At 38.5% G+C, this 24297-nt stretch overlaps 1 protein-coding gene across 5 annotated transcripts in view; it reads right to left on the bottom strand.

Annotated features, from left to right (window-relative positions):
• Positions 1 to 24297, bottom strand: part of CTNND2 (catenin delta 2) — a 907509-nt gene that overhangs the window by 547466 nt on the left and 335746 nt on the right. For all 5 annotated transcript variants that reach the window (XM_073891088.1, XM_025867463.2, XM_073891086.1 and 2 more), the window contains one exon: positions 22195 to 22307. In XM_073891088.1, the coding sequence (XP_073747189.1) occupies positions 22195 to 22208 (14 nt within the window). In that variant the 5' untranslated portion in view covers positions 22209 to 22307. The remainder of the gene's footprint in view (positions 1 to 22194; positions 22308 to 24297) is intronic.

The following is a 24297-nucleotide window of genomic DNA, read 5'->3' as shown; positions in this document are numbered from 1 at the left end:
ACACTCTCTTACAAGGGGGGATTCAGAAGGAGGTACTCTTCCCAAGAGCAAGAACAGAGTGGGATATATACTTAAAGCATGGTATTAGCTTTAGTAAACAGGATTATGGAAAGCGTATCTTAACATCCTACATAAAAATAAAGAAAAAGCAAACTTTAAAATACATATTCATAAGCTTTAAAAATATTTCTTCATTACATTCTCCTGGAAAATAATATTATAGAGTGTCAGATAAGAAGTGCTACTGGTGAGCTCATTAATCGCCAATTTAAGATCCTCTGTATTCATCCATAATATTCCTAGAATATTCTAAAGCAACTCAAGAGCCCACCTACCATTTGGACTGAATCCAAAGAAACTTTTCCTGCATGAGAACCAGTTCGGAGTAGATTACCCATTCTTGTTCTGGTTTATCCCAAGCAGCAAATTAGCAGCGGGTCCAGAAACCCATTCCTTCCCTCGGATTAGCCGACTGACCACTAATTCTACTGCTTGTTGAATTCAACAAGAATTAGTCTCCAATTATATTAGAATCCCTTAGAAGTCAGGATTTTAATCTAACAGGGAAAGGAATAAAAATGCACTGGATCTTTGCAGGGCACTCAGAAAGCATACAAATTATGCCTATTGTGTAATAATTTGCCACCGACAAGCAATGCTCATCCAACTTAAACTCCTTCCAACACTTTAGTCAACTTAATAGTTGGCTCATTTAACCAAAGGCCACTAGCCTTATTAGTATTCTTAGCATATCAAAGGAAGGAATGCTGTATAAACAGGGCAAAGAGATTTATTATAATAATTTTTCCCTGATCTTAATTTCAAAAGATTAATCACTGTCATTAATGGTGCTGCTTCTGCTATTTTCCTAACACTTTCTGGATGTGAAGAAAACCAGTCACGTAGCAGTTGAGCAACATTATTCTATATATTCTATCTTTACTCTGTGCCATTCTACTTGATATAGACACTTAATGAAGAGAAATGTAAGTAATCTATTTCTTGGTGTCTTGTTAGTTACTTTTTGTGAAAAGTCCTTCCTAATCAGTCTGGCTAGGAACACTTAGGCCTGTGCATTCGGTTTTGTAGAGCTCTCCAAAAATTCACAGGATGTTATCATTAATGACAAAGCTCTCAGAAATAATCCTCAATAGTTTTTCAGGAGGCTAATCGGGTTTTCACCTGGCTGTCTATAATGTCAGCTAAACGGGAATCCAAAAGTTGGAAATAATTCTTATAGGAATGATGTGTAGCATGTACACTCCGTTTTTTTAAACCCTGAAGTTATTATTAAGATTAATTAAAATTAAATCTTAAAAAAGGGGGCGCCTGGGTGGCTCAGTTGTTAAATGTCTGCCTTCAGCTCGGGTCATGACCCCAGGGTCCTGGGATCGAGCCCCGAGTTGGCTCCCTGCTCGGCGGGAAGGTTGCTTCTCCCTCTCCCACTCCCCCTGCTTGTGTTCCCTTCTCTCGCTGTGTCTCTCTCTGTCAAATAAATAAAAAATCTTAAAAAAAGATCAATTAAAACTATTGTTATTAACATTAATTGTTGCTCCCTGATGCAGACTTCGGTGCAGATGTATACTTCAGGTCAGTGCAACTCACAAGAGTCCAGTGCCCCTTGGTGTCCTCTGTTCAGGTTGTGGGGGGATTCAAAGACGGGAATGTTAGGGTTCCTGCTCTCCAGGTGCGCACCAGGGCAGACGTGAGATGCGGGACTCGTCAAACATCGTGGACCTGTGAAGGCTGTTCTTTGACTTGGACATTACTCTGGCTGACTGCAGAGTGCACCCATGCTTGAGTCCCTACCCCTTCCTGGTCACCGCTGCCTTGGGAAAGAGGCCTAGCCCATGTTCTGCCTTAACTGGTCCAGTTCTGTAAGTCCTTCCCACACTCCTGGCAGCGGCAGGCAAGCAGACCTAAGGAAGCACAGTCTCCACCCTCTTCTGAACACCTCTTTTAACTTGTCTTTTACAAGTAGCATGGTGATATATGATTCACTCTGCGCTGTTGCTGTTTGGGGGACCGTCAGTATAGATTCACGGTCTAGACAAACAAGGCATTCAGTTGCAAGAATGGCCTCCCTGTAAGGCTGAAAAAATCAGCAAGCCACGGATGATGCCAATGGGCGGTGGAATTCGCAGCCTTTCTCCAGCCAATCCTATCGCATCAATGTCTGCAGGGACATTCCCGGCACTGGGACTTGCTGCTAGTCTTTCAACCGAGATCATTCTCTCATAGACCGAACTGCGTGAAATTGTTATGGCTGTAGGTCAAGTGGCTGGTTAATAGCAATTTCATATGTTCGACCCAATATTGCCCCAAATCTTCTCCCTATATATAACGTGGCTCCAGTTTACAATGAACTGCCTTCCATGTCTGCAATGCTGCCACTCACTTTAGTGACAAGAAATTTCTCCCTCGGCCAAAGTCCCTCTTCAGGACACTTTTAAGTCACCAGCATAGCTCTTTAGGACTCGTACCTCACCATTAGGCTGTAGAGTGTAGGTCCTCCTAAGGGCTGCACCCCTTCCCCTTCAGCTTTGTACCTTACTGATCCCCTTGCTCCTTGTAAGTAAGTGCTTTATAATTATTTGCAAGAGTCACTGAGAATCTCAGAAGAGAAGAAAAAACGATTATGACCCAGACCTGCGGTCATAATGCCCATGTTCAAATCCCAATGTAATTCTTTCCTACTGGTTTACCCCTACCTGCAAATGGAAATAATAATACCTAATACTTGCCTCACAGTTTGGTATGAAAATGAAGTAAGTTAACAGTACATGCTCAGAACAGGCAAGGGTTGAATGGATACAAGTTACTATTATTATTATTATTGCTATTATATTTCAAAATGACAAATGCTGCAAAGAGTTTCTTGCAGACTCAGGGTCTAGGCCTTTTATGGGGATCCGAGAGCTCTATCACAAAACAAGAAGCTGCTGGTCTGACCTGAAGCCAATGTGCACAGCACTGACATCATCAACGAAAGGGTGAGGCTGCTTTAGAATAAGAGCAGGGGCCCATGTCGCCGGCTGCACGTGGATTCAGCTGGGGCACCCCCGAATCTATGGATCCCTAGGCTTCCCAGACCAATGAAATCAGACTCCCTGAGGTTGGGGCCCCAGCATCAGTGTTTTTAAAAGCTTCCCAGGTGATTCTAAAAGCACAGCCAGGCCTGAGAACCGCTAACATAAAATACTCCTGGGCCACACTTAACTATTATAATTTGCCGTCATCTGGGCTAATGGTAAATAACCATAGACAAAAGTTATTCAAAGTAGAAGTTCTTTCCCAAGGTTGTCACGCCTAATCAGGAAAGTATCACAATTCCTGTTTCTTTTATTTCCTCAAATCTTGGCCACCACCATGAAAGGACATCAAGGGTAGAACACATTTGCCAAATTAACCTTAGTGACTGAAACTTCATGACTAGAGTTTAGCGGCCAGGGAAAAAGTGTAGCTAAGCTTCTAGCCTTAGAGAATTACAAACATGTTTATATTTTTCTAGAAAGAGCTAGAAATAAGGGGCAGGAAATGGTTCTCCCACCTCGGATGAGGGAACGTTTGGATATGCTGCCTATCCTCAACTGATTCTATGATTCGACTACAGTAAACATTTCTCAGGGTACATGAACCCAAATACATATCAGGCCCCAGCAGCTGAGTTTTATATGAGACAAATCCCTAGATCCTCATGAACCATATCCGTCCTTTTTTTTCATTATCAACACTCTAAGAAGTCTTTTTAGACCTTTCTAACCAACTCACCCACTGCAATTTTAGGACCACAGATAATACCATATAACTGTTTCTGTTTTGTGGCCTTTGGCTGACAATAAGCCACTATGAAATCTACCTTTTTTTGGCCCTCCCCAACAGAAATCATTTTTGCCTCTCTGTTAAAGAATTCATGCTTCACTGCTCCATCAGCCGAGAGCGTGAGCTGTCAGAGGCTGCTTATGAGGAAACCCAAGAGGACACTCTCCTGTCTTCGACTGTTACAGCTGCCAACATAAGTTGGTGATATATAGCCACCAACTATGCAAAATGTTTTATTGCTATCCATAACGACTTTCATTTACATTGTGCTTCACTATTTAAAAATGCTTTTGCATGCATTACCTTCTTTAAATAATGGGAAGGTAGTGAAATGGTTATGTATTTAATAATAAACCTAAGAAGGCATATAAGCCAGTCAAGTTTTTATAATTACACTTTCAAAAGAAATGAAAAAGTCACTATACAACCCTTCCCTCGGGTAATTTATCAATAAACTTACAAAAGACATGCCTTTCATCTTTACTCTTTAAATGTCTATGAATCAAAACCCCACACCTCTTCTAGAATATCACAAAGCCTTATCTACAGGAATATAAGAAAGCATCATCCTCCCTCCGATTTATGTGGATCCTGAAAAACCAACCGCAATGGGAAAGAGAGATAGAACATTTGGGGTGGGGCACAGAACCTCCCTGTGCTTCATTTCTGAATTCCAGCACTCTCATTTATGAACATTGGATTTTCACATCAAAATTCAGGATAAGCAAGATAGGTAATTGTCTGGCACCTGCAGAACTCGATAAAAATGCATATACCTCCTCTGTGCTCTGGGGCTACCAGCAGGTAGTGCGAATAAGTGGAATCAACTTTTGATGACTCTGAAAACTATTCAGGGACAGCACCAAATGGGCAGGGTCCTCTTTTCATTTTCTATGTAGATTAAGTCTGTACACATTCCAGTCTTGTAAAAATGCTTCTTTACGTTGAAATATAAGGGAGTTGATGAGAAAGGTGATGAGATGTGCTTTCTACTCAAGGTAAGTGTTCTCCACATGTATAAGCATTCTCTGATGTAAAGAAGACAGAGCAGTCCAGTGGGGTTTAGGGCAGAAGGTAATTCTTTTAACGGAATACTTATAACTAAAATCCAGCTCCCCGTTACTCGTACAATTCATGCTTGTAATAACTAAAGAGTTTGAGGATTTGTTATTGTCCCATCTTGCTTTGTTTTATTTTGTTGTGTTTTACTCACTCGCAGATAAAATGATGGATGATGTCAACAACTTCCATTTGAAGCCACAGGTTGGAATGAAGCAATCAAAACAAGTATAGCACACATGCTTGATCAGTTCAATCTAAACATAAAGGAGAACTGTGAGCATTACAAAACAGAAGCATCCTTACTCATGAGTGTTTAATGCCATGTTTTTATTATGTATGATGCTCTCTCCAAACTTGGGCAATAATTTGGTTTGAGGTGGTCTTAAGTCAATAGGGGTTCCCACACTTGGCAGAGGAAATGACACACCTTCCTCAGAAGACCACACTTTAACCTCAGACTTTAAATAATTCCCATTCTAGAGCTGCCAGGAACATAAATCCACAATCAGAAGTCTCAAACTCAAGAGAAAATAAGTCCCCATCAGCCAGATTCATTGGAAACACTAAGCAGAATACAATTCACAAAGAACGAAGATAATGGAATTGTCAGATTCAGAATATAATTAAACAGGCATGTTTAATACATTTAAAGATATAAAGGGGACTTTGAAATTAAAACTTAGAAGAGGTCATCCAACAGCCCAAGACAAATTTGAGTCAGAACAAACTGAACTTATAGAAGTGATCATATAGCTTAAATTAGCATATTAGAATAGACTACTAGAACTCTCATATGTTGATAGGATTAGAAATGGTACAACTACTTTGGAAATAGTTTGGCATTCTCTTGAAAAGTAAAATATACACCTGCTATAGGACCCAACCGTTCCATATGTATTTACCCAAATGAAAAGAAAGTATTTGTCATACAAAGACTTGTATATAAAAATTGTTCATAGCAGCTTCATTTGTAAATAGCAAAAACTGTAAACAATCCAAATGTCCAGCAACAGGTGAATGAATACACAATGGTGACATATTCATACAAAGGGATAATACACAGCAACAAAAAGGAAAGCGGTATTGGTAACCACAACAGTTAAAATTTAATAGTTCTTTACAACGAAACACTTAGTAAATTAGGAATTAAAAGGAATGACCTCTGACAGATAAAACGAGTCTATTAAGAAAAACTACATTAAACACAGAAGAACACAGCAATTTCATTCAGAGCTATATACCCAAGAGAAATTTAAAAAAAACATATGTGCACCTAAAACCTTGAACATGAATGTTCATAGCAGCACCATTCATAATATTCCCACCACAGAGGAAGTGATCTAAATGTCCAACAACTGATTAATAAATAAAGTGTGCGATATGCATACCATTGACTCTTCTTGGGCAATAAAAAAAATGAAGTACTGATACATGGTACAGCATGAGTGAACTCTGACAGTATTATGCTAACCAAAAGCACCAATCGTAAAAGATTTCGTATTGCATGATTCTATTTATATGGCATGTCCAGAAAAGGTAAATATGTAAAGCTGAGGAGCTTTGGGGGCTGATGAAAACATTCAAAAACTGATTGTGGCAGTGGTTGCAAGACTATAAATATCCTAAAGCCATGAAATCTTACACTTCAAATGAGTGAATTGAGTGGTATATGGATTAGATCTCAATAAAGTTGTTATTTTAAAAAGCCCTGCGGCAGTTCTTATTGTGATAGAGATTAAAGGGATCCCATTAAAGGAAAAAGGCTGCCTACTTCTTACCAGTACAAAAAGAAAACAAAACAAAGCGAAAGAAGATTTTAAAAGAAGACAGACTATAGTAATCGTCAAGGATTACTCATATAAAAACCCTCAAGGAATCTACAAACAAATTACAGAAGTAGTTAAAAGCCTTTATTGAGTTTTCTTAGTATTCAATCAGTATATAAAAATCAATTGCACATCCATATAAAAAAAGAAACTCTTAGCAGATGCACCCTATAAAAAAAGATAACGTTTCCAAGAGCGACCAAAACTCTAAAGAGCCTAAGAATGAATGAAATAAAGAGGCCTTTAAGAAGATATGCATAAACATCATCGAAAGGTGGTAAATAAAATGGACTGACATCAAGTTCACGGACAGGAAGACTCAAAATAATAAAGCTGTAATTCTCCCCCAACTTCCCAGAAGTAGACCATACATATGTGAAGATTTGACACATGATAGAGATGACACAGTAAGTTATGGGGCAAATGACATTCTACTCAAGAGCTGGTATTGAGACAATCAGTTATTTACATGGAAAAAAAGAAAAACAAATTTCTACCTTCTGTTATGTCAAAAGGAATCAGCTACAAAGGAATTAAAGGCTTTAATGTGAAAAGGTGTAATTTTATAATTATTAAAATAAAACATAGGAAATTATTTTAATGTTGTCTTAGCAGGTAAGATTCCTTAAACAAGATTCCAAAAAGCGTGGATCCTAAAACACAGTGATCAGCCTAACAACACTAAGTAAAAGCCCTTCTGTTCACCAGAGGACACCAAAAGGAAGTGAGAAAACACAATGCGGGAGAACTTGGTTGTAACACATTCAAGTAACACAAGATTAATTTCTGAATATACTGAGAATTAAAATAACTAAGAAAAAGGAAAACCACCATTAGAATAATGTGCAAAAGACATGGGTATTTTAGCTAATAAATGTGTAAAAAGTTCTATCAGTGCAGAAGTCAGGAAGATGTAAACTTCAAACCCACCAGACCTGCAACAACAGGACAAAGGAAAACATGGAAATAGCAAGTTTTGCTGAGTAAATAGAGCAATGGAGCATTCGTTGCTGATGGGAATGTACATTGGCACAGCTACTTCTCAAAGCTCTTTGGCATTACAGAGGAATTTGAAGATGTTCAAATCCTACAAGTCACCCACAGCTCTCAGTGCATGCCCCGGAGAAACACTTGCATCCTTACACTAAGAGTCCATATAATTATGTACCAAGTCATAGGTTTCTAAAAGCAAAACCTGCAAACTCTACAAATGTTCTCCTCAAGAGAAAGGATAAATGAATTATGGCATATTCATATGATGAATTAGGAGGTATCAGTGAAAACAGTGTATAAATCACAAGCACCCGTATCAACGTGGATAAATCTGAACAACAGTTGAGTAAAAAAAGGCAAGTTGCAAAAAACATGTAATATACTTATAGAAGAATCAAAAACAAGCAAGCCAAATAATATTTTGCATATTTGGATGCATACACGTGGGAAAATAGGAAGAACTCCAAGGGAATGAATAAACACAAAATTCAGTCAAGTGTTTTTCTCTGAGATAGTGAGAGAGGTAATAAGAGAAGAGACCGAGGAGAGTCTCCATCAACTGTTGGTCAATTTCTATGACAGAAATTGTGGCATTCTTTAAGTAATGCACATAAAAATATCACATATTCTCCAACTGTATATATCATATATTTCATTATACCCATATATGCCACTATCTTGAAATACAAGATTTGTTTCTGAAAATTATTTCTGTATAACAATCTCAAAAAACTTCATTTCATAACTAAAGTTCTGTTAATAAACTGATAACTTTTGGGGCGCCTGGGTGGCTTAGTTGGTTAAGTGGCTGACTCTTGATCTCAGCTCAGGTCATGATCTCAGGGTCCTGGGATCAAGCCCCATGTTGGGTTCCTCACTCAATGGGAACACTGCTCTGGAATTCCCCCTCTCCCCCTACGCCTCCCTCCACTCACACATGCACACACTCCCTCTCGCTCTCAAATAAATCTTTAAAAAACAAAATGATAACTTTTAAAAAATAGACCATCAGTCCATTTTAACAGAAAACTTTCATTTGGAAGTATCTTATCTTTGTTCTCAATTAGCATCTCAGAGTTTTATTTAGTTTTTTTTTTTTTAACTTTTGTCACTGAAAATGAAAGAATTCTTCCTGGGAATAATAATGCAAGTTAAATCTTCTGTGAAAAATGACAAATCAAATCCCTTGACAGAAACACTACCAGTTCCTTTATATCTTATTTCTTAAAATTCCCTTTTTTGAAGTTTTTAGTATTTATTTAAAAACTTTCAAATATTCTATGGAGTTTACTTCTTCATTGGTTTATTATTCTTTTGTTCCGACTCCATGAGCTGCACACAAAACGAAGTTCTGATTACTTTCTCCCTCTGGAATGCTAGTTCATTATCCAAATACAATAAGTGTTTGAAATGGTCAGGTTTTAGCTTAAAATACACCTCTGCATCCCCAACCCAAAGAGTAATTTAAATAGAATCGAGCAAATTTAATTCTCTCTCTTGAATTTGGATCTTGCATTTGCTGTGTTATCTTAGTATTAAATGGTCAATCATGTACAAAAAGGTGAGTTTAATATATGTTTTGTTTTAGACACTAAGGAGAGCAATTTTACACAGGAAATGATCTGGTTATCATCCCCACTAAGTTAAGTTACGTCCTTCAGGCAGCATGAAGACTGGAGGCTATTTGACAACAGGCAATTCGCTTTCCTCATCCAGAGCTATACTCTCAGTCTCTATTATATTGTGTGACATATATTAGGTCCATGATTCATATGTAATGAACGGAAGGATGGATGGATGGATAGAATGAGATCGTGAGCTCCATCCTTTCATCACAGACAACTTCACATATTCATGTCCCTATACAGGTGTCCTTATTTTGTTGACTCTAGCAACCTACCCAGATGGCCATGAGCAATTCTTCTCTGAATTAGCAATCAGAGAGGCAGATTTCAGCTTCTAGACACATGTCTCAGAGAGACACCATTAGCTTCCACAATCCCTTAAAGACCCTCGATGCTTTAATAAAATGCTAACAATTCCAGTGTTTAGGTAACATTGAGGATTTTTTCTATTTTCACCTTCATCTCTTCTAGTACTAAGGTGTTAGGCGAAGTTCATTAATAGTAGAACACAGGTGTTCAAAATTATAGTGACCTTGAGCAACTATCCACCTGAGGGCAAATACAGTTTCTAATGGTGATGAGACTGTGTCCCGAACAGTGTGATATTTCAGTGCATTATGGTCATATTATCACATACATATCACTCACATTAGTTTAAGAATATCATTTTACTATGGTGTTCTTTGGCAGAGACTGACAATAGTTAGAATACTGTTTTCGGTTAATTTGATATCATCATAATTGCCCCCTAAATAAACAAAAAAAGAAGAGAAGGTATAAATAAATAACATTTCTCTGCGAAAATGAGGACACTTCCTATTTGTGTATGTGACAAGAGAGTTGTAATTGCAATACTTACATAAACTAATAAATTAATAAGAAGAGAACCAGCCCTCACATATTGAATACTCACTCAGTGACAAACACTACACTAATTGCTTTAAACACATTTTCATATTTAATCCTTACTACAAACTTCTAAGGATTATTCTCCCCAATTGACATATAGATAAATGGAGGATCTAGAGGACATTTCCCAATGTCACATGGGTCACAATATGCAGAGGTGAGATCCAAATCCAAAACTTACTGGTTCCAAACTCCATGGCGTGAACCACCACCCTATGCCATGCTTAAATTAGAGCTTCAATGTTTGTTGGGCATTTCTTAAATGACAGGAACACATGAGTTTCAAAAGACAGAATGAAACTCTTTACCTGAAGAGTGTCAAAATGACAGGGTCTCAACAGGTTGAGAGAAAACACATTAGAGAGAAAACACATTAGAGAGAAAAGGTTAATTGCTAAATTTTGAGTAAAGATGGCAGTCAATTCCTTAGACAGATCTTTTCAATAAAATCTTGCTGAGAGTTACATTCTCAAATAAGGGCATAAGACCAAACAACAATGTGTGACAATTTTTAAACTTCCTCAGCTCTTGAGGTACTAACTACACAGATGTTTGAGAAGACGGGCTTATGAATGCAGCTTTTCTGTCAACAAATAGGCAACATCTTTGCTGCCCGCTGCTAACACAGCAATCCCTTAAATTTAAAATTCTATGATAGTGTCTCCTGGATAAAGGGGAATTAGAATACATTCACATTCCATGAAATAAAAAAATCAAAGATTCCTTGTTGAAAATGGGCAATGCTTGCAACAGAAGCTAAGCTCAGCATTGGTTTAGCCTACCAAATGTTTACACTTAAAAAATAATAATAATTTCACAATTCTATTCTGTCTCCTTTGACACAAGTGAGTCTGCAGAGCCTCCCAACTCTGACATCACTATACATGCTCATGACCTTGGACTACGTTTTGTGACTTCTCTCCTGGACATGTCATCTCTAACTCGTGCTGCTGTCCCAGCCTCCACAGGCTTCAACCCATTCTCCATGCAGCTGGTAGAACCAGAGATGATGCCATCGCTTCCTTGGACAAAGCTGTCTTCCATGTTCTAATGACAACTCAACAAACCCAAAGTCGCTATCCTGACCTATATGAGTACGCAGAGAATGGTCATGTCACTCTGCACCCTCATCCAACACCCGTCTATGCCATGGGCTCCCTATTCCAACCACACGGATTCCAAGTTCACACCCTTGTCCTTCTGACTTTGCACTTTACCTCTGAGCAGTGCCTTTATCCCATCTTATTTCCAGCCAAGGTTTCCCATCCTTCCTACACTGTAAAATCATCCCCACTGCCACCTCCTGTTCTCTTCATAGCACCAACATATCTTATCATGTTTCACCTGCTTTTATGCCACTCTCTGTATTTGAGAGTAAACCCCTGGAAGCCAGGAGCTTTGTCATATTCATATTTGAAGCACAAGGAGCTCCTACTAACCTGTTAGGCCCTTAGAATTACCCCATAAGCCTTTCTTTTTTATGGAACCAATGATTATTTCTTAAAAGGCCCACTCCTCATGACCTCTCAGCGTGAGACACTCTCTTCTAGTTCCCTAGCTTTACCCTAGATTTTAGCCAAACTAGAAAACATTGAGAGCATCTGAGGCAGTTTATACATTATAAATGTACAAATTTCTTTTAGACTGTGATTTCCCAAATATAAAATCCATGCTTTCACCTAACTGGAGAGTCTTATAATGAAAAAGCTATTTACACGAATATACAGACATCTATCTGCCTTCCTCTGAATCACCAAATCTATCTGGCAACATCTTGCTATCCTCATTTCTTAATAAGATCTGTTGTTCAAGTTCACATAATGTTACCATCTTAAAATAGTCTGATGTGACTCACTGCCCACAGTGAAAGGTGCCCATGGGATGAAGAGCACAGGAGCGAAGAGGAGGAAAAAACTCAATGTTTCTGTTTTACAGGTGAGGAAACAGAGGTCCAGAAAGCCCTAATGATTTGCCCCATGGCAACTCTTGAGTGTGCTGGTGCCAAGACCACTGATCTCCTCAAACACACACTACAACATTTTTCCTGCTATCTCCTCACTGCCTTTCCATCCTAATAATTTGGACATACAATGTTCATGGTGTGCAGTGAGCTGTTGCCATCCCAGTGATGACCACGGAACTTCTTTCTTCTTAAGTGAATCGAACGCTCATTGTTATTTTGCCCCCTGAAATATCACTGGTTGCCAATCCTCTGAAAAGAGCATGAACAAATATAAACAGAAAAAAGTTGGTAAAAGCTCTTGAACACCAGCATCTGAGCAAAGGCAGAAGGACACAGCAATGCCTTCGTCAATGGGCACTTCTACTTCTCATCATATTTACACAACCAGAGAAAGTAATGAGCTTGCATATTTTGGTCAATGCATTCATCTCTTGCTGCTCCCGGTCTGAAAATTATCCATTCAAAGAGCCACTGGCTTCTAGATCTTAACTTATTGAACATTTCCTGTCACACGTGTTACCACTGCATTAGTGCTCTTCATTTTACAACCACACAATAGCCAAAGAGAGACACAGTAAGGTGTGCCGTGTGAAACATGTCTTCCACTCCATCATGTCAATCTCTGTGTGGCTGTCTAGTCTATAAAATGAAGGAGACAAATGTGGTGCTACCCTGACACCTCGCTTTAGCCCATCCTGAGAGGAACCATTCTATTAGCTTTGACAGAAAAATTAGGAAAGAGACTCAACAAAAAGATTATGTGTTTATTCATCAAGAGGGAAAAATATATAGGATTTACTAGTGACAATGTGCGAGGTGATGTGTGCTTTACTTACATGTCTCATTTAACCTTCCTCAAATTACAGAAAAGCATTAGCCCCACTACTATAGATTTTTTAAAAAGTGAAATTCAGGGAAATTAGCAAACCCAGACAATATCTAAGAACACAATGATGAAATACAGCTCTCACCTATGAAACTACCAATTTCACCTTTCAGATCCATGAGTGAAAAAAATGCTAAGGATGACAGAAAATACAAAGAATATTCTAGACTAAATTTATAAAGATTTTCAGTTCTATACCAATCAGAATTTTAAATTTTAAAATTAGTTAGTTTTCCCAAAACATCTTTTACAGTGTAAAGCGTCTAAATAAAATTTGGTATATTGGTTTTGTTTTATTTTTTTTAAAGATTTTATTTATTTGAGAGAGAGAGAGAGAGAGAGAGCATGGGCAGGGGGGAGGGCAGAGGGAGAGGGAGAGGCAGAAGCAGAGTCCACACTGAGCAGGGAGCCCAACCCCAGGACCCCAGGACCCCAGGACCCCAGGACCCCGGGATCATGACCTAATCCAAAACCAGACGCTTAGCCAACTGAGCCACCCAGGTGCTCCTGGTATATTGTTTTTAGGTGTAAAGTTAAGATTAGTTTTTCAGTACGTCATTGTGGAAAGATGTCAGGCTTCAAAATTGGTTCGAAAGTGTTAAATATGGTAGCTGTTGTAAGAAATATAGTAAATAATTATAAATATTATGTACTGAACTGTTTTAGGACCTACAGCAAATCCTCAGGATAGCTGACAATATTTGTTATCCTACAGAAATCTAGAAAACCGTGTTTAATATGTGCTATAGACTGAATGTTTGTGTCCCTCCCAATTTCATGTTTTATGTTGAAATCTAATCCTCTCCATAACGGTATTTGGAGGTGGGGCCTCTGGGATGTGATTAGGTTATGAGGGTGGAGCTTTCATGAATGGAATTCCTGCCTTTATAAAGGAGGCCTCAGAGAGCTCCCCCACCCCTTCTGCCAAATGAGGACACAGCACAAAGAAAGCTGTCTGTGAACCAAGAGGCAAGTCCTCATCAGATACCAAATTTGCTAGTGCCCTTGACCTTGGATTTCCCAGCTCCAGAAGCATGAGAAATAAATTTATGTTGTTTATGAGCTACTCAATCTATGGTATTCTGCTAGAGCAGCCGGAAAGACTAAGACTATATAACTGGCATTTTATAAACATAAATATTAGTATAATTTGTCCACTGGCAATTTGCAAGAGAATGCTGAACAGTCTGGATATAATTAAAGGCATATGCGATTAACACTCTTTACACCTCATTTCTGTAAAAATGAATCTCAGAAATATATTTCAGATGAAGGAATTCAAAATAGCTGTAATCACTGGGGTGGGGCTAGGGGGTAGAGAAAAAATGAGCACAAAATCCGTCCAAAATGTTTGTATCCCTAGGATGAAAATGGACTGGAGACGTTTAGATAGTTATTTATAACATATGTAATTTACAATGTAATTTAAGACTGAATAATGGCATAATTTACAACATAATTTAAGACTGAATAACAGCAAGGTATATTAACATGTGTACTTGGGGACTAAAGATACCTGGGTTTAAAAGTCAGTGCCTGGTCCTAACTGTTGGATGTCGGGAAAGCAAATTTCCCTCTCTGAATCTCAGTGCTGTTATCTACAAAATGACATAAGACTTACCTCATACAGTTAACTCAAAGTAAAGAGCATGATCTACGTAAATCATTTCCATGCCTGGTCTATAAAAATTGCTCAACAAATACTACCATTAATATTAATAAAGTTATCACTGTTACCATCATCTTCCTGAGATCAGAGTAAAAGGATGAGACTAAGTCAACCCTAACACCATGCCTAGCGTACATCAAACCAACGGGGCCCTAGAATACGGAGTACTGTTTTCATGTGAAAACTAACTAGAATGAATATTGAAATGTGATATTCTGTGATATTCTGATCTGGTAAGGTCAGGATAATATAAACCATTTGAAATGTGATATGTATGTATATATTCTGGAATATATAGAAATAGAAATCCTTATAGATTAATAAGACTGGTGCTTTTTCCAAAACAAGAGCAATGAAAGTAAGAACAGTAAGAGAAACACGACATATCCACTCATTCATTTCTACATTCAGTATTGACTGACCAGTTAGCACATGCTGGCCAAGACTTTGGCATATCCTCCTGGTCCCTGCCCTTCGGGAATTCCTTAGAGGCTAGTACAGCACCTGCTTCTACTTCTGGCGGCTGAGAAGGCTCAGCAAAGTCTCAGTGCAGGCAAGGAGGAGGTAGCAGCTTTAACCCACGTTGTGAATTGTCTTAAAGGATCAGGAATTCACAGGACACTAGGGTACTATCTAGAGGTGGCTCAGCACAGTGACTTGGACTCTAGGCAAGATGGGAAAGGCTCAAAGAGCTGCCTCTTTAAACCAGAAACAACTGTAAGTGTTCCCACTCTTTCTGAAGTAGAGACGTGAGCAGAAATGTGATGGTACTGCCAGGAAGTAGTCGAGAATATTCTTCTTAATTTACGTAGGAAAAAAAAGAGACTATAATAGGAAATCCTAAAGGAATAATGCTGGTATTAAAAGGAAAGTTTAGGAAAATGGGGAAAAATAGGTAGGAGGGAAGATGGTAGTACAGGGATTAAGAAAAGAACAAGGGTTCACAAAGGGACTTGAGAAAACTGGGAGCATTTTCGAGGGAGATTTCCGCTCTGGAATTTAGTTTGGAAGGAAACAGAGAAAAACTTTTATTTTTTTTTTAAGAAATTAGCAATGAAAAAGAAAAACCTCAAGAATATGTCTATAGTCCCTGAATTTATTTTTTTCTGTTTTTATATGAAGAAGACATTCTAAAAAAAATTAGAAAACATCATTGCAATATTAATTCTGATTACCAACTCAAATTAAATGCCATGTTCAAATAAATCGCTAGGCTTTACTGGAGGAGTAGAACTTCAGCCATGTGAGAAATGCTTATTTCCTAGTCTGGAAACTAGTAATAATGATATTTAATGAAAAAATAAAATTCTAAAAATAAACAATTAAAACTGATTCAATATTATTATCCGCCCTCCCCCCCCAGCAAACATGTATTCACCAGCGGTAAGAATCTAGAATTCTCTGCCTTGAGTGATTTTTACCTTGGGCTAAATGACTTCATTTGGGAATGTGTGTATGTGTAGAAATATCTACATAATACAAAAATTCATTTGTAAAACATTTTAAAGTAATTATTTAATTATTTAAGCTATGTGATTTCCACAATGAAATACTTTGGCAAATTTATTCCTTCTTTATCTTTAAAACAATAAATGTAACTCCTTGTTTAAATATCAGATCCTGCAGGATAGTGAAAAAATGCACATGTTTTACTCATAATTATATTCACATGTGATTTATTTCCTTAAGAAAGTTCAGTGATCATGTTTTTAAATAAATACATTTCATTCTGACAAAAAGTATGTGACTACTTGACTGATGTTTCTTCACCTCTAATTTAACCAGAAATCAGCATTTTCTCTAAAATAAGCCTGACTTCTTTGTAAGTGTGGACAAGATTTTTAGACTCCATTTATAGAATTGTTGGCATTTCAGCTCACAGAATTTAGTTAATAAAGAGAATGACCTTTGGTAACATGTACAACATTAATTCCTTTTGCATCTACTCTCCAAAAAATGGCAGGCTTTCGTGAAAACTTGTTTGCAAGAAATTCAAAAGTTCATCTGCGGGGAAGAAAGAGCATCTTCTTATATGCAGCAAGCAATTTTTATATATATTACGTTTTGTCTTTTTAAATATACGGAACTCTAATCAGAGTCTTGGGTATCTATATTATAAAAATGGTGAGGCTAAAGATGATTGCTTTATTTGGTAGTCCTATTCCACAGTAAATAATGACCCTACTCCACATTCAAACACCTCTACTTCTTAGAATCCAAGCCCAGATTATTTTGACATGTGAATCCAAACGCATACATACATGCATAAAAAATAAAATGCGCTATACGCATTAAACTTTTGAATGAAATATTGATGTTAACAAAATAAGATTCGTTTTTTCTAAAAACATTCATAGTTCAGCTTATTGTAATATATATCTAGCACAACCAATTGAAAAGCATTGTATACATTTTTCTATTACTGCATAACCGACTATCCCCAACTGAGCAGTTTAAAACAATGTCCATTTTTTTAACTAACAGTTTTGTAAGTTTTGCAAAATTCAGGTGTGTGGCACGGTTGGGTTCTCTGTTCAGGGTCATATAAGGTTATCATCTGAGTTTCTGTTGGCTACTTTCCTTTGTTGAGGTTCTAGGGAATAATCTGCTTCAAGTTCATTCAGCCTATGAGCTGAATTCGATTCCTTTTGGTTATAGCACTGAGATCCTCTTCTTGCTGACTGTCAGTCAGGGATCATTCTTAGCAGCTAGAAGCCATGTGCATTGCTAGCTAGTCACATAGCTCCTCCATCTTTAAAACCAGTAATGGAGAATTTCTTACATGTCAAATCTCTCTAGCTTTGGATTTTTTACTTCCTTTGTTTCTGAGCTCTAGACCATTGTTATAAATCATTATCATCATGGTTTCCAAGAGTCAGGTTTCTTTTAAGAAGAGTCCATAAGATAGGTCCAATTGTGATTTGAGCTCAAGATCTCTCCCATTGGGTCCTTGCTCCCCATCGGAATCAGGAATATGATTAGTCATCTATTTTGATGTCCTTAAATTTTCAGTAACACTCACGAAAATCCCTACACATTCTGTGAGTGAAGGTTAAACATTCCGTGGCAGGGAAACTCCTAGAAGTGTCAATAGAGTCTCATCCCCAGTGCTTTGATAAGTTCTAATGACCCCCAAGCAGGGGACACCTGGTCCAATTTGGACTGATCAAGAAGACATTCAGAAGGATGTGAGCCCTCGCTGGGTAACTGCATCCATAGGAGGAGGTGACCAAGTGAAAGAAGGTAGACATTCTAGATAGAAGGAATCACATGGTCAGAGCCCTGAGATGGGAAACAGTGGTGTGTTTATGGAAGTGGGAAAGAGTCCTTCAAGGACATGGTTCTGGTCTATGTATTATGCAGCTCAATCACACCCCACATGGGGAACAGATTTGGGCAGAATGCAGGCAGAAGGATGAGCTAGAATGTTGTTACTAGAGTCTGTGGAAAATATGGCAAGGGCATAAGCATATGCAAGTCCTCAGACCATGGGACTGAGAAGAGCAATGCATGGCCCCCAGCCTCACAGGGAATGGATGGCTCATAGGGCTGCCAGGCCAAGATCATGGACAGGCCGAGAACTAAGGGACGGGCATGTGCCAAGTTATCACAGCTGGCTAGGGGGTGAGAGTGAGCTACTAGCAAGGGGAATCTGATCATGACCCTAAATAAAGGGCATCATCTGTATAAGTAAAGTACCTGACTCAGGTCTGGCTGGTCTGAGGAATCAGGGAGAAAGGATGGAACCAAACTTTCTAGAGGGAAGGGAGCAGGTTCCAACAGCTTGGAAAGGACTGGGCTGGAAAGAGTGAGGAAAACCAAGATAGGAAAGATATAAGGTACATGGTAGATCTGTAGGTGCAGTAAAAAGCACCAACAATTCCTCTGTAGAAGAATAATAACACTTAACAGCTCACTGGTCTGAATTCTGGAAGCTTCAGTACCCATGTGGATGTTTAGCAAAGTCTGTGAAGAGTTAGAGAGATCACTACGTTCCTATTTGCAGCTACTTATGCCCTGGCTGCCTGGATGCAGGAGCTGACGAGATACAACGACAGACAGCTCCAGCATCCCCTTCTCCAACTTCCCAGTGTCCTCACGTGTGTCCTTTGACTGACTATTATAATGTTGACTATTACAAATGCATACTAATAGTTTTTCAAAGAGTTTCAACTGTCAATGTGACGACCAAGAAGAAGGTCTTAGGAATCAGATGGAGAATTTCCTATCATCAATAAAAGGCAGGGAAACACCAAACTCTATTTACCATTTTTACCACTTATATAAAAAGTCTGAAAGATACTTGATTTTGTTTCATTTCCTCTAAGAAGCTCTCTTACCCCTCCCTAGTACCCCTAAGTAGGAAACAACATCTACATTATCAAAGACTTCTTTACCTGTTCTAGTTTTCAAAAAATTGTTTCTATTCTATTTTTAAAATTTTTAAACGTATTCTTTTTGATGTGCTAACTAGGTTAGTCTATCGTGCTTAATAAAGACTTGAATTTCCAAAGGAGCATTTCTGCAGCCGAGCAAACAACTAGGTTATGATAAAAAAAGGAACAGTGAAAGCTATGTATTAGACTTTCCTCCAGTGAATTATCAGTAAATTGCTTGTATTATTCAAGTGCAGACTCATACATTAGAAGATTTCCAATATACAAAATAATCAGGCTTAATGAAAACTGACACTATATAGCTATCTAGCAAAGAGAAATAATTAGGTAGTGTCATCTGCACTTAACACTATCATTTAATACATGTTTTTACACAGGATTATTGATTGTGTATCATGGGCGTCGGATACAGGATATAGTAGAAAGAATCAAAAGTTGTCAGGGGATAATTTTTCTGTCTACTTCAGTAGTTCAACATGTGTTCCATTCAAGATACTCTGGACCTAAGAAAAGAAATCAATTCAATCAAATCATATGAGGGAGGAGGAAAGATTTTAAGAATTGAAAAGGTAGTCTCATAGATACAACCTATGAAGTGCAGCCAGGCCTAACGGTAAGTGAGCAGGCTTGTTTGCCCTTCAGGAACAATACGGTCTCTCTGTTGGGCTACTTTCTGTCACCACAGATCCCTCCACTGGCACATAACCCACACAGCCACCATCCCCTACCGCCTACCATCAGATGTCACCGATTTTAGGACACTTACTTCACGTTCTCCAGAGTAAGACCAGTTTCTTACAGGTCAGTCACTGGATGAATCAGATTATCTGTTTCTGATCCATTCAGAAGTTGGGAATTGAGGCACAGGATACAACATGGTCCCCTAGACCTCTGCCTACCAGGGGCTGGGGAGGGGATGAAATGAAATAACAGATGTATAGTATGCAAAAATGTCACACAGCAAAGTAGAAATATGAATTGAAAAGGTAATCTGATAAATAGGAAATCAATGGGTTTCAAGGCAAAACATGTCAATTCAGTGGTGTGTACAGACCTGGGAACCTGACAGTCTTAGCTTCTCAGGAAGTAGGAAAAAAACCCACCTTTAACCAAAAGCTCTTCAAATAAAAAAAAAGAATCAGATGGGGGAAAAAATAAAGATGTATAATCTGTGCCTTGGAGTACAGAAAAATTCAAGACCCAATGTGCATACTGTTTTTGTTCCAAAATGTGGCTGTAATTTTATTATTATAAATTCTTAATACTTTTTCTTCAAAAAAAAATTATGTTCAATTAGCCAACATATAGTAAGGGAGGGCACTTGTGATGAGCACTGGGTGTTAGATGTAAGTGATGAATCACTAAATTCTACTCCTGAAACCAGTATTCCACAAATGTTAACTGACTAGAATTTAAATAAAAATGTGAAGAAGGAAAAAAAAAGCTCTTCAAATATGTACAACCACATGTATTGAATCGAATACACATTTCTAAACCTTATTTTTCTCCTTCCCTTAGTCTCACCGTCTTCAACTAGTCAACCTTCTGAAAACAATTTCAGGTAAACACAATGCACTTTTTTTTTTTTTTTTGGTCCGTTCTGCTTTGGTTAATTTGGGTGTTTGGCAAGTCTGTTTGAGGAATCACAATGTACCTATTTGCCACTACTTATAACTTAGGTATTTGGATGCAGAGGTGGATATGCTTCCACAGGTCCAAAATAATGTTTTGCAGTAGAAAGTGATATTCCATCCAAGTAAGCTAGCCTAACAAGAGTACAATGATATCCATGTAGATTTACCATTGTTAAAGAAAAAAAAAAGAACAATGTTAAAAGACTGATGGCAAGTGACTGGAATAGGAAACATTCTGACTGCAAATGTACTCTTACAATGATAAAGGATTTTAGAGCAATAGATACAAGGACGTTTTAATTCCTTTGTCACAGCAGGTGGCTGTAGACTCCAGGAGGAGGAATCCCTACCCGACTTCCATCTACAAGAGGCCACATGACTGGTTTTCACCAACGGATTGTGGGTGCAGTGATGCAATTGACAATGCAATTGACAATGAGGTCATTGGAGATGGCACAGCTCTTAAGAGAGAAGCGGGGTCCTTAATAACTGTAGGAGGGAAAGCAGAGAAGCAGCCCCCTGACTACCATCCACTGCCTCTGCCTGTTGAATGAATGAGACACAAACAGCTATTGTATTAAGTCACCATAATGTTGGAGTTGACTTGACACAGCAACTGTTTCTTTAACAAAGACACCTCTCTAAAAAAGTAGAATCTCAGAAACACATTGTAGAACAAGATAACAGGAAGGTACAATGCATTACTGAGAAATGGAAGTTGTCTTGTGTAACTTTGTCTCTTTCACACACACACATCACATACTCATATTCACACACACACACACACACACACACACACACATACATTTTTAAACATGAAAACATGGTCCTAGGGTCGATAATTTATTTTGTGGTCAAGTGATTATGTTTTGTTTTTAAACATTTCAGAACTTCAAACCAACCCCTAATTGAATAATTATTCTATCTCTGAATTTGAAATATTTTTACACAGGAGGATTGCATGCGTGGTTGATATCTGCAGTGCCATTTTGCAACTCAGCATCGTACGTTAGCAAATAAGACAGGTGACATCGAAATATTCTCTCTTTCATTTCAGGAACCTGCAACTCTGGCTCCTTTAGAAGTAGAGAACCAAACTGGGAGACTACGATATGGCATCTCCTGATTTCTGTGAGTTGACTCAATGCAAAGCCTTCCTTTGTGTAAAATTATGCGTAATTTGCATTCGGGGCAGGTGTTAATTTTGTTAAAAAGAGTTTCAAGTACAAACCAGGCCATTTTGGACACCTTTTGAACATCTTAAATCAGATCGGTTACAATTCCCTTCCAAAGTCTCAATGAATGTTCCAAATCCACTGCCAGGTTTATAAGGAGAAGATAAACACCACAATTTACTTTCCCTGGCAGCTCCAAGCACAGAAGTGTAAGGAGGCAGCGTGCCCGGTACCTGATGCTGCTCATGCTGCCCGTCTCTGATCCAAGCTTGCATCGCTCCAGTTGGCTGGCGACGATCTGGCGTTCTGCCTCCAGCTCTCGGGTCAGTCTCTCAAACTGTAATTCCTGAAAGAAAGCCACCAAAAAGATTAATTCTATCATCTATTTGCAAAGTGGAATTTACATCAAAATGACATGCGACGGTCAAGGGGAAAAAAATGCGATGTGCCAAGATGTCAAATTTGAGAAGCAGGGGATGTCGTGAAATCAAAGAAGGATTTGCAGTTCAGACAGACCTGAGTATGTACCATAGTCCTGGGGCCTGCTGGATGCAGGGCCTGTGGTAAGTTATTTAATCTTTCTAAATATCGACTTCATCATATGTAAAATGGGTTGACAATACTTATTTCCTAAAGTCGGGGTGAGGACTCAATGGGACACTGACCATGAAAAATTAGCCGTGGCTATTGTTTGGCAGATGGCCAGCACCCAACGGATATTAAATTCTCCTGCCATTAAAATTGTACCATTCAGTAAAACGTTATAAGAAACAGTTTTTTTTTTTTTTATCATGTGGAGTACTGTGTTTATTCCCTATCAGCCTTCTAGCTGCCTCTCTCTACTAATTTGAGCCTAACGTTACTTACTACATCTCGTAGACGGACGAGAAATAACGCTTTAAACTTATACTTCTGTAGGCTTTAAATTCCAGCAGAACGGGAGTGATACTGATCCTTTAGAGCCTAATTACTAAGTGAATATCCTTTGAGATATTTGCTGTATCGCCTTAAAAAAAAAAAACCCAATTAAACCAATGAAGAATGCTTCTGCAAATCTGCCTGAAATCCACTGTTAAAGGATCAACTTTAATGAAAAATAATTCAATCAGTACATCAAGTATCTTAGCTGTTCCAATTATAGGACTTTTGTACCACAGTTTAATCTTTCTGTTTTATTTTCCCATGCACTTAAGTTTTTTAATAAACGTAATTATAGCAAAGCCTGTATTTTAACTAAAAATGTCAGAAGAAGTTTTTACAATGTAATCAAATTACATTTGGTTTCTTTAAAAAAAAAAATTATTCGGGGCCTGGGTGGCTCAGTCGTTGAGCATCTGCCTTCGGCTCGGGTCATGATCCCGGGGTCCTGGGATGGAGCCCCACATCGGGCTCTCTGCTCGGCGGGAAGCCTGCTTCTCCCTCTCCCACTCCCCCTGCTTGTGTTCCCTCTCTCGCTGGGTCTCTCTCTGTCAAATAGATAAATAAAAATAAAAAAAATTATGTTTGGGGTATGGGAAAACAAAAATGCTGGAAAATACTGAAAGTACAGGTCAGTGTGGGAGAATGAAAACTTCCAACATTGCAGAGATTTGTCTTCTCAGGAAAGATGAGTTTATTTGCTACCCTGGGACACTCTTGGGTGATACTTTCAAAAGTAGGACCTGGTGTGTCCTCCACATATATTAAAATTTCCATTGCTCTCTTCCACAAGAGCAGATTTCTTTTCTGTTCACATGATTTTGAGGAACTAAGTAAGAAACACTTTACAAGGGGAGCCAGGGTGGCTCAGTCAGTTAAGCATCTGCCTTTAGCTCAGGTCATGATCCTGGAGAGCCAGGGTGGAGTCCAGCTTCAGGCTCTCTGCTCATCCAGGAGTTAGCTTCTCCTCCCTCTGCTCCTCCCCCCACTTGTGCTCTCTCTCTCTCTCTGTCTTGCTCACTCTCTCTCACAAATAAATAAAATATTTAAAAAAAGAAACAGGTTACAAATGAGAGCTCAACTTTTCCCTGTAAAGTTCTAAAACTAAGGAGGGGTGCCTGGGTGGCTCAGTCGGTTAAGCGTCTGCCTTTGGCTCAGGTCATGATCCCAGGTCCTAGGATCGAGTCCAGCATCAGGCTTCTTGCTCAGCGGGGAGCCTGCTTCTCCCTCTGCCTGCCGCTCCCCCTGCTTGTGCACTTTCTCTCTCTCTCTCTCGCTAATAAATAAAATCTTTAAAAAAATAAAAATAAAAAATAAAACTAAGGAAGCATGTTGTTGTGGGAGCTCACATCTTTACTCTTACATATTCTGAAGGACAGCAAAGATTATTTGTAAGGAAAAAAATACCAAGACCTCTA

Source organism: Callorhinus ursinus, unplaced genomic scaffold (genome assembly GCF_003265705.2).
Source record: "Callorhinus ursinus isolate GAN/ISIS: 27379988/994484 unplaced genomic scaffold, GSC_fseal_2.0 scaffold3, whole genome shotgun sequence".
Taxonomy (NCBI): domain Eukaryota; kingdom Metazoa; phylum Chordata; class Mammalia; order Carnivora; family Otariidae; genus Callorhinus; species Callorhinus ursinus.
This window is presented reverse-complemented; position numbering and strand designations above follow the sequence as displayed.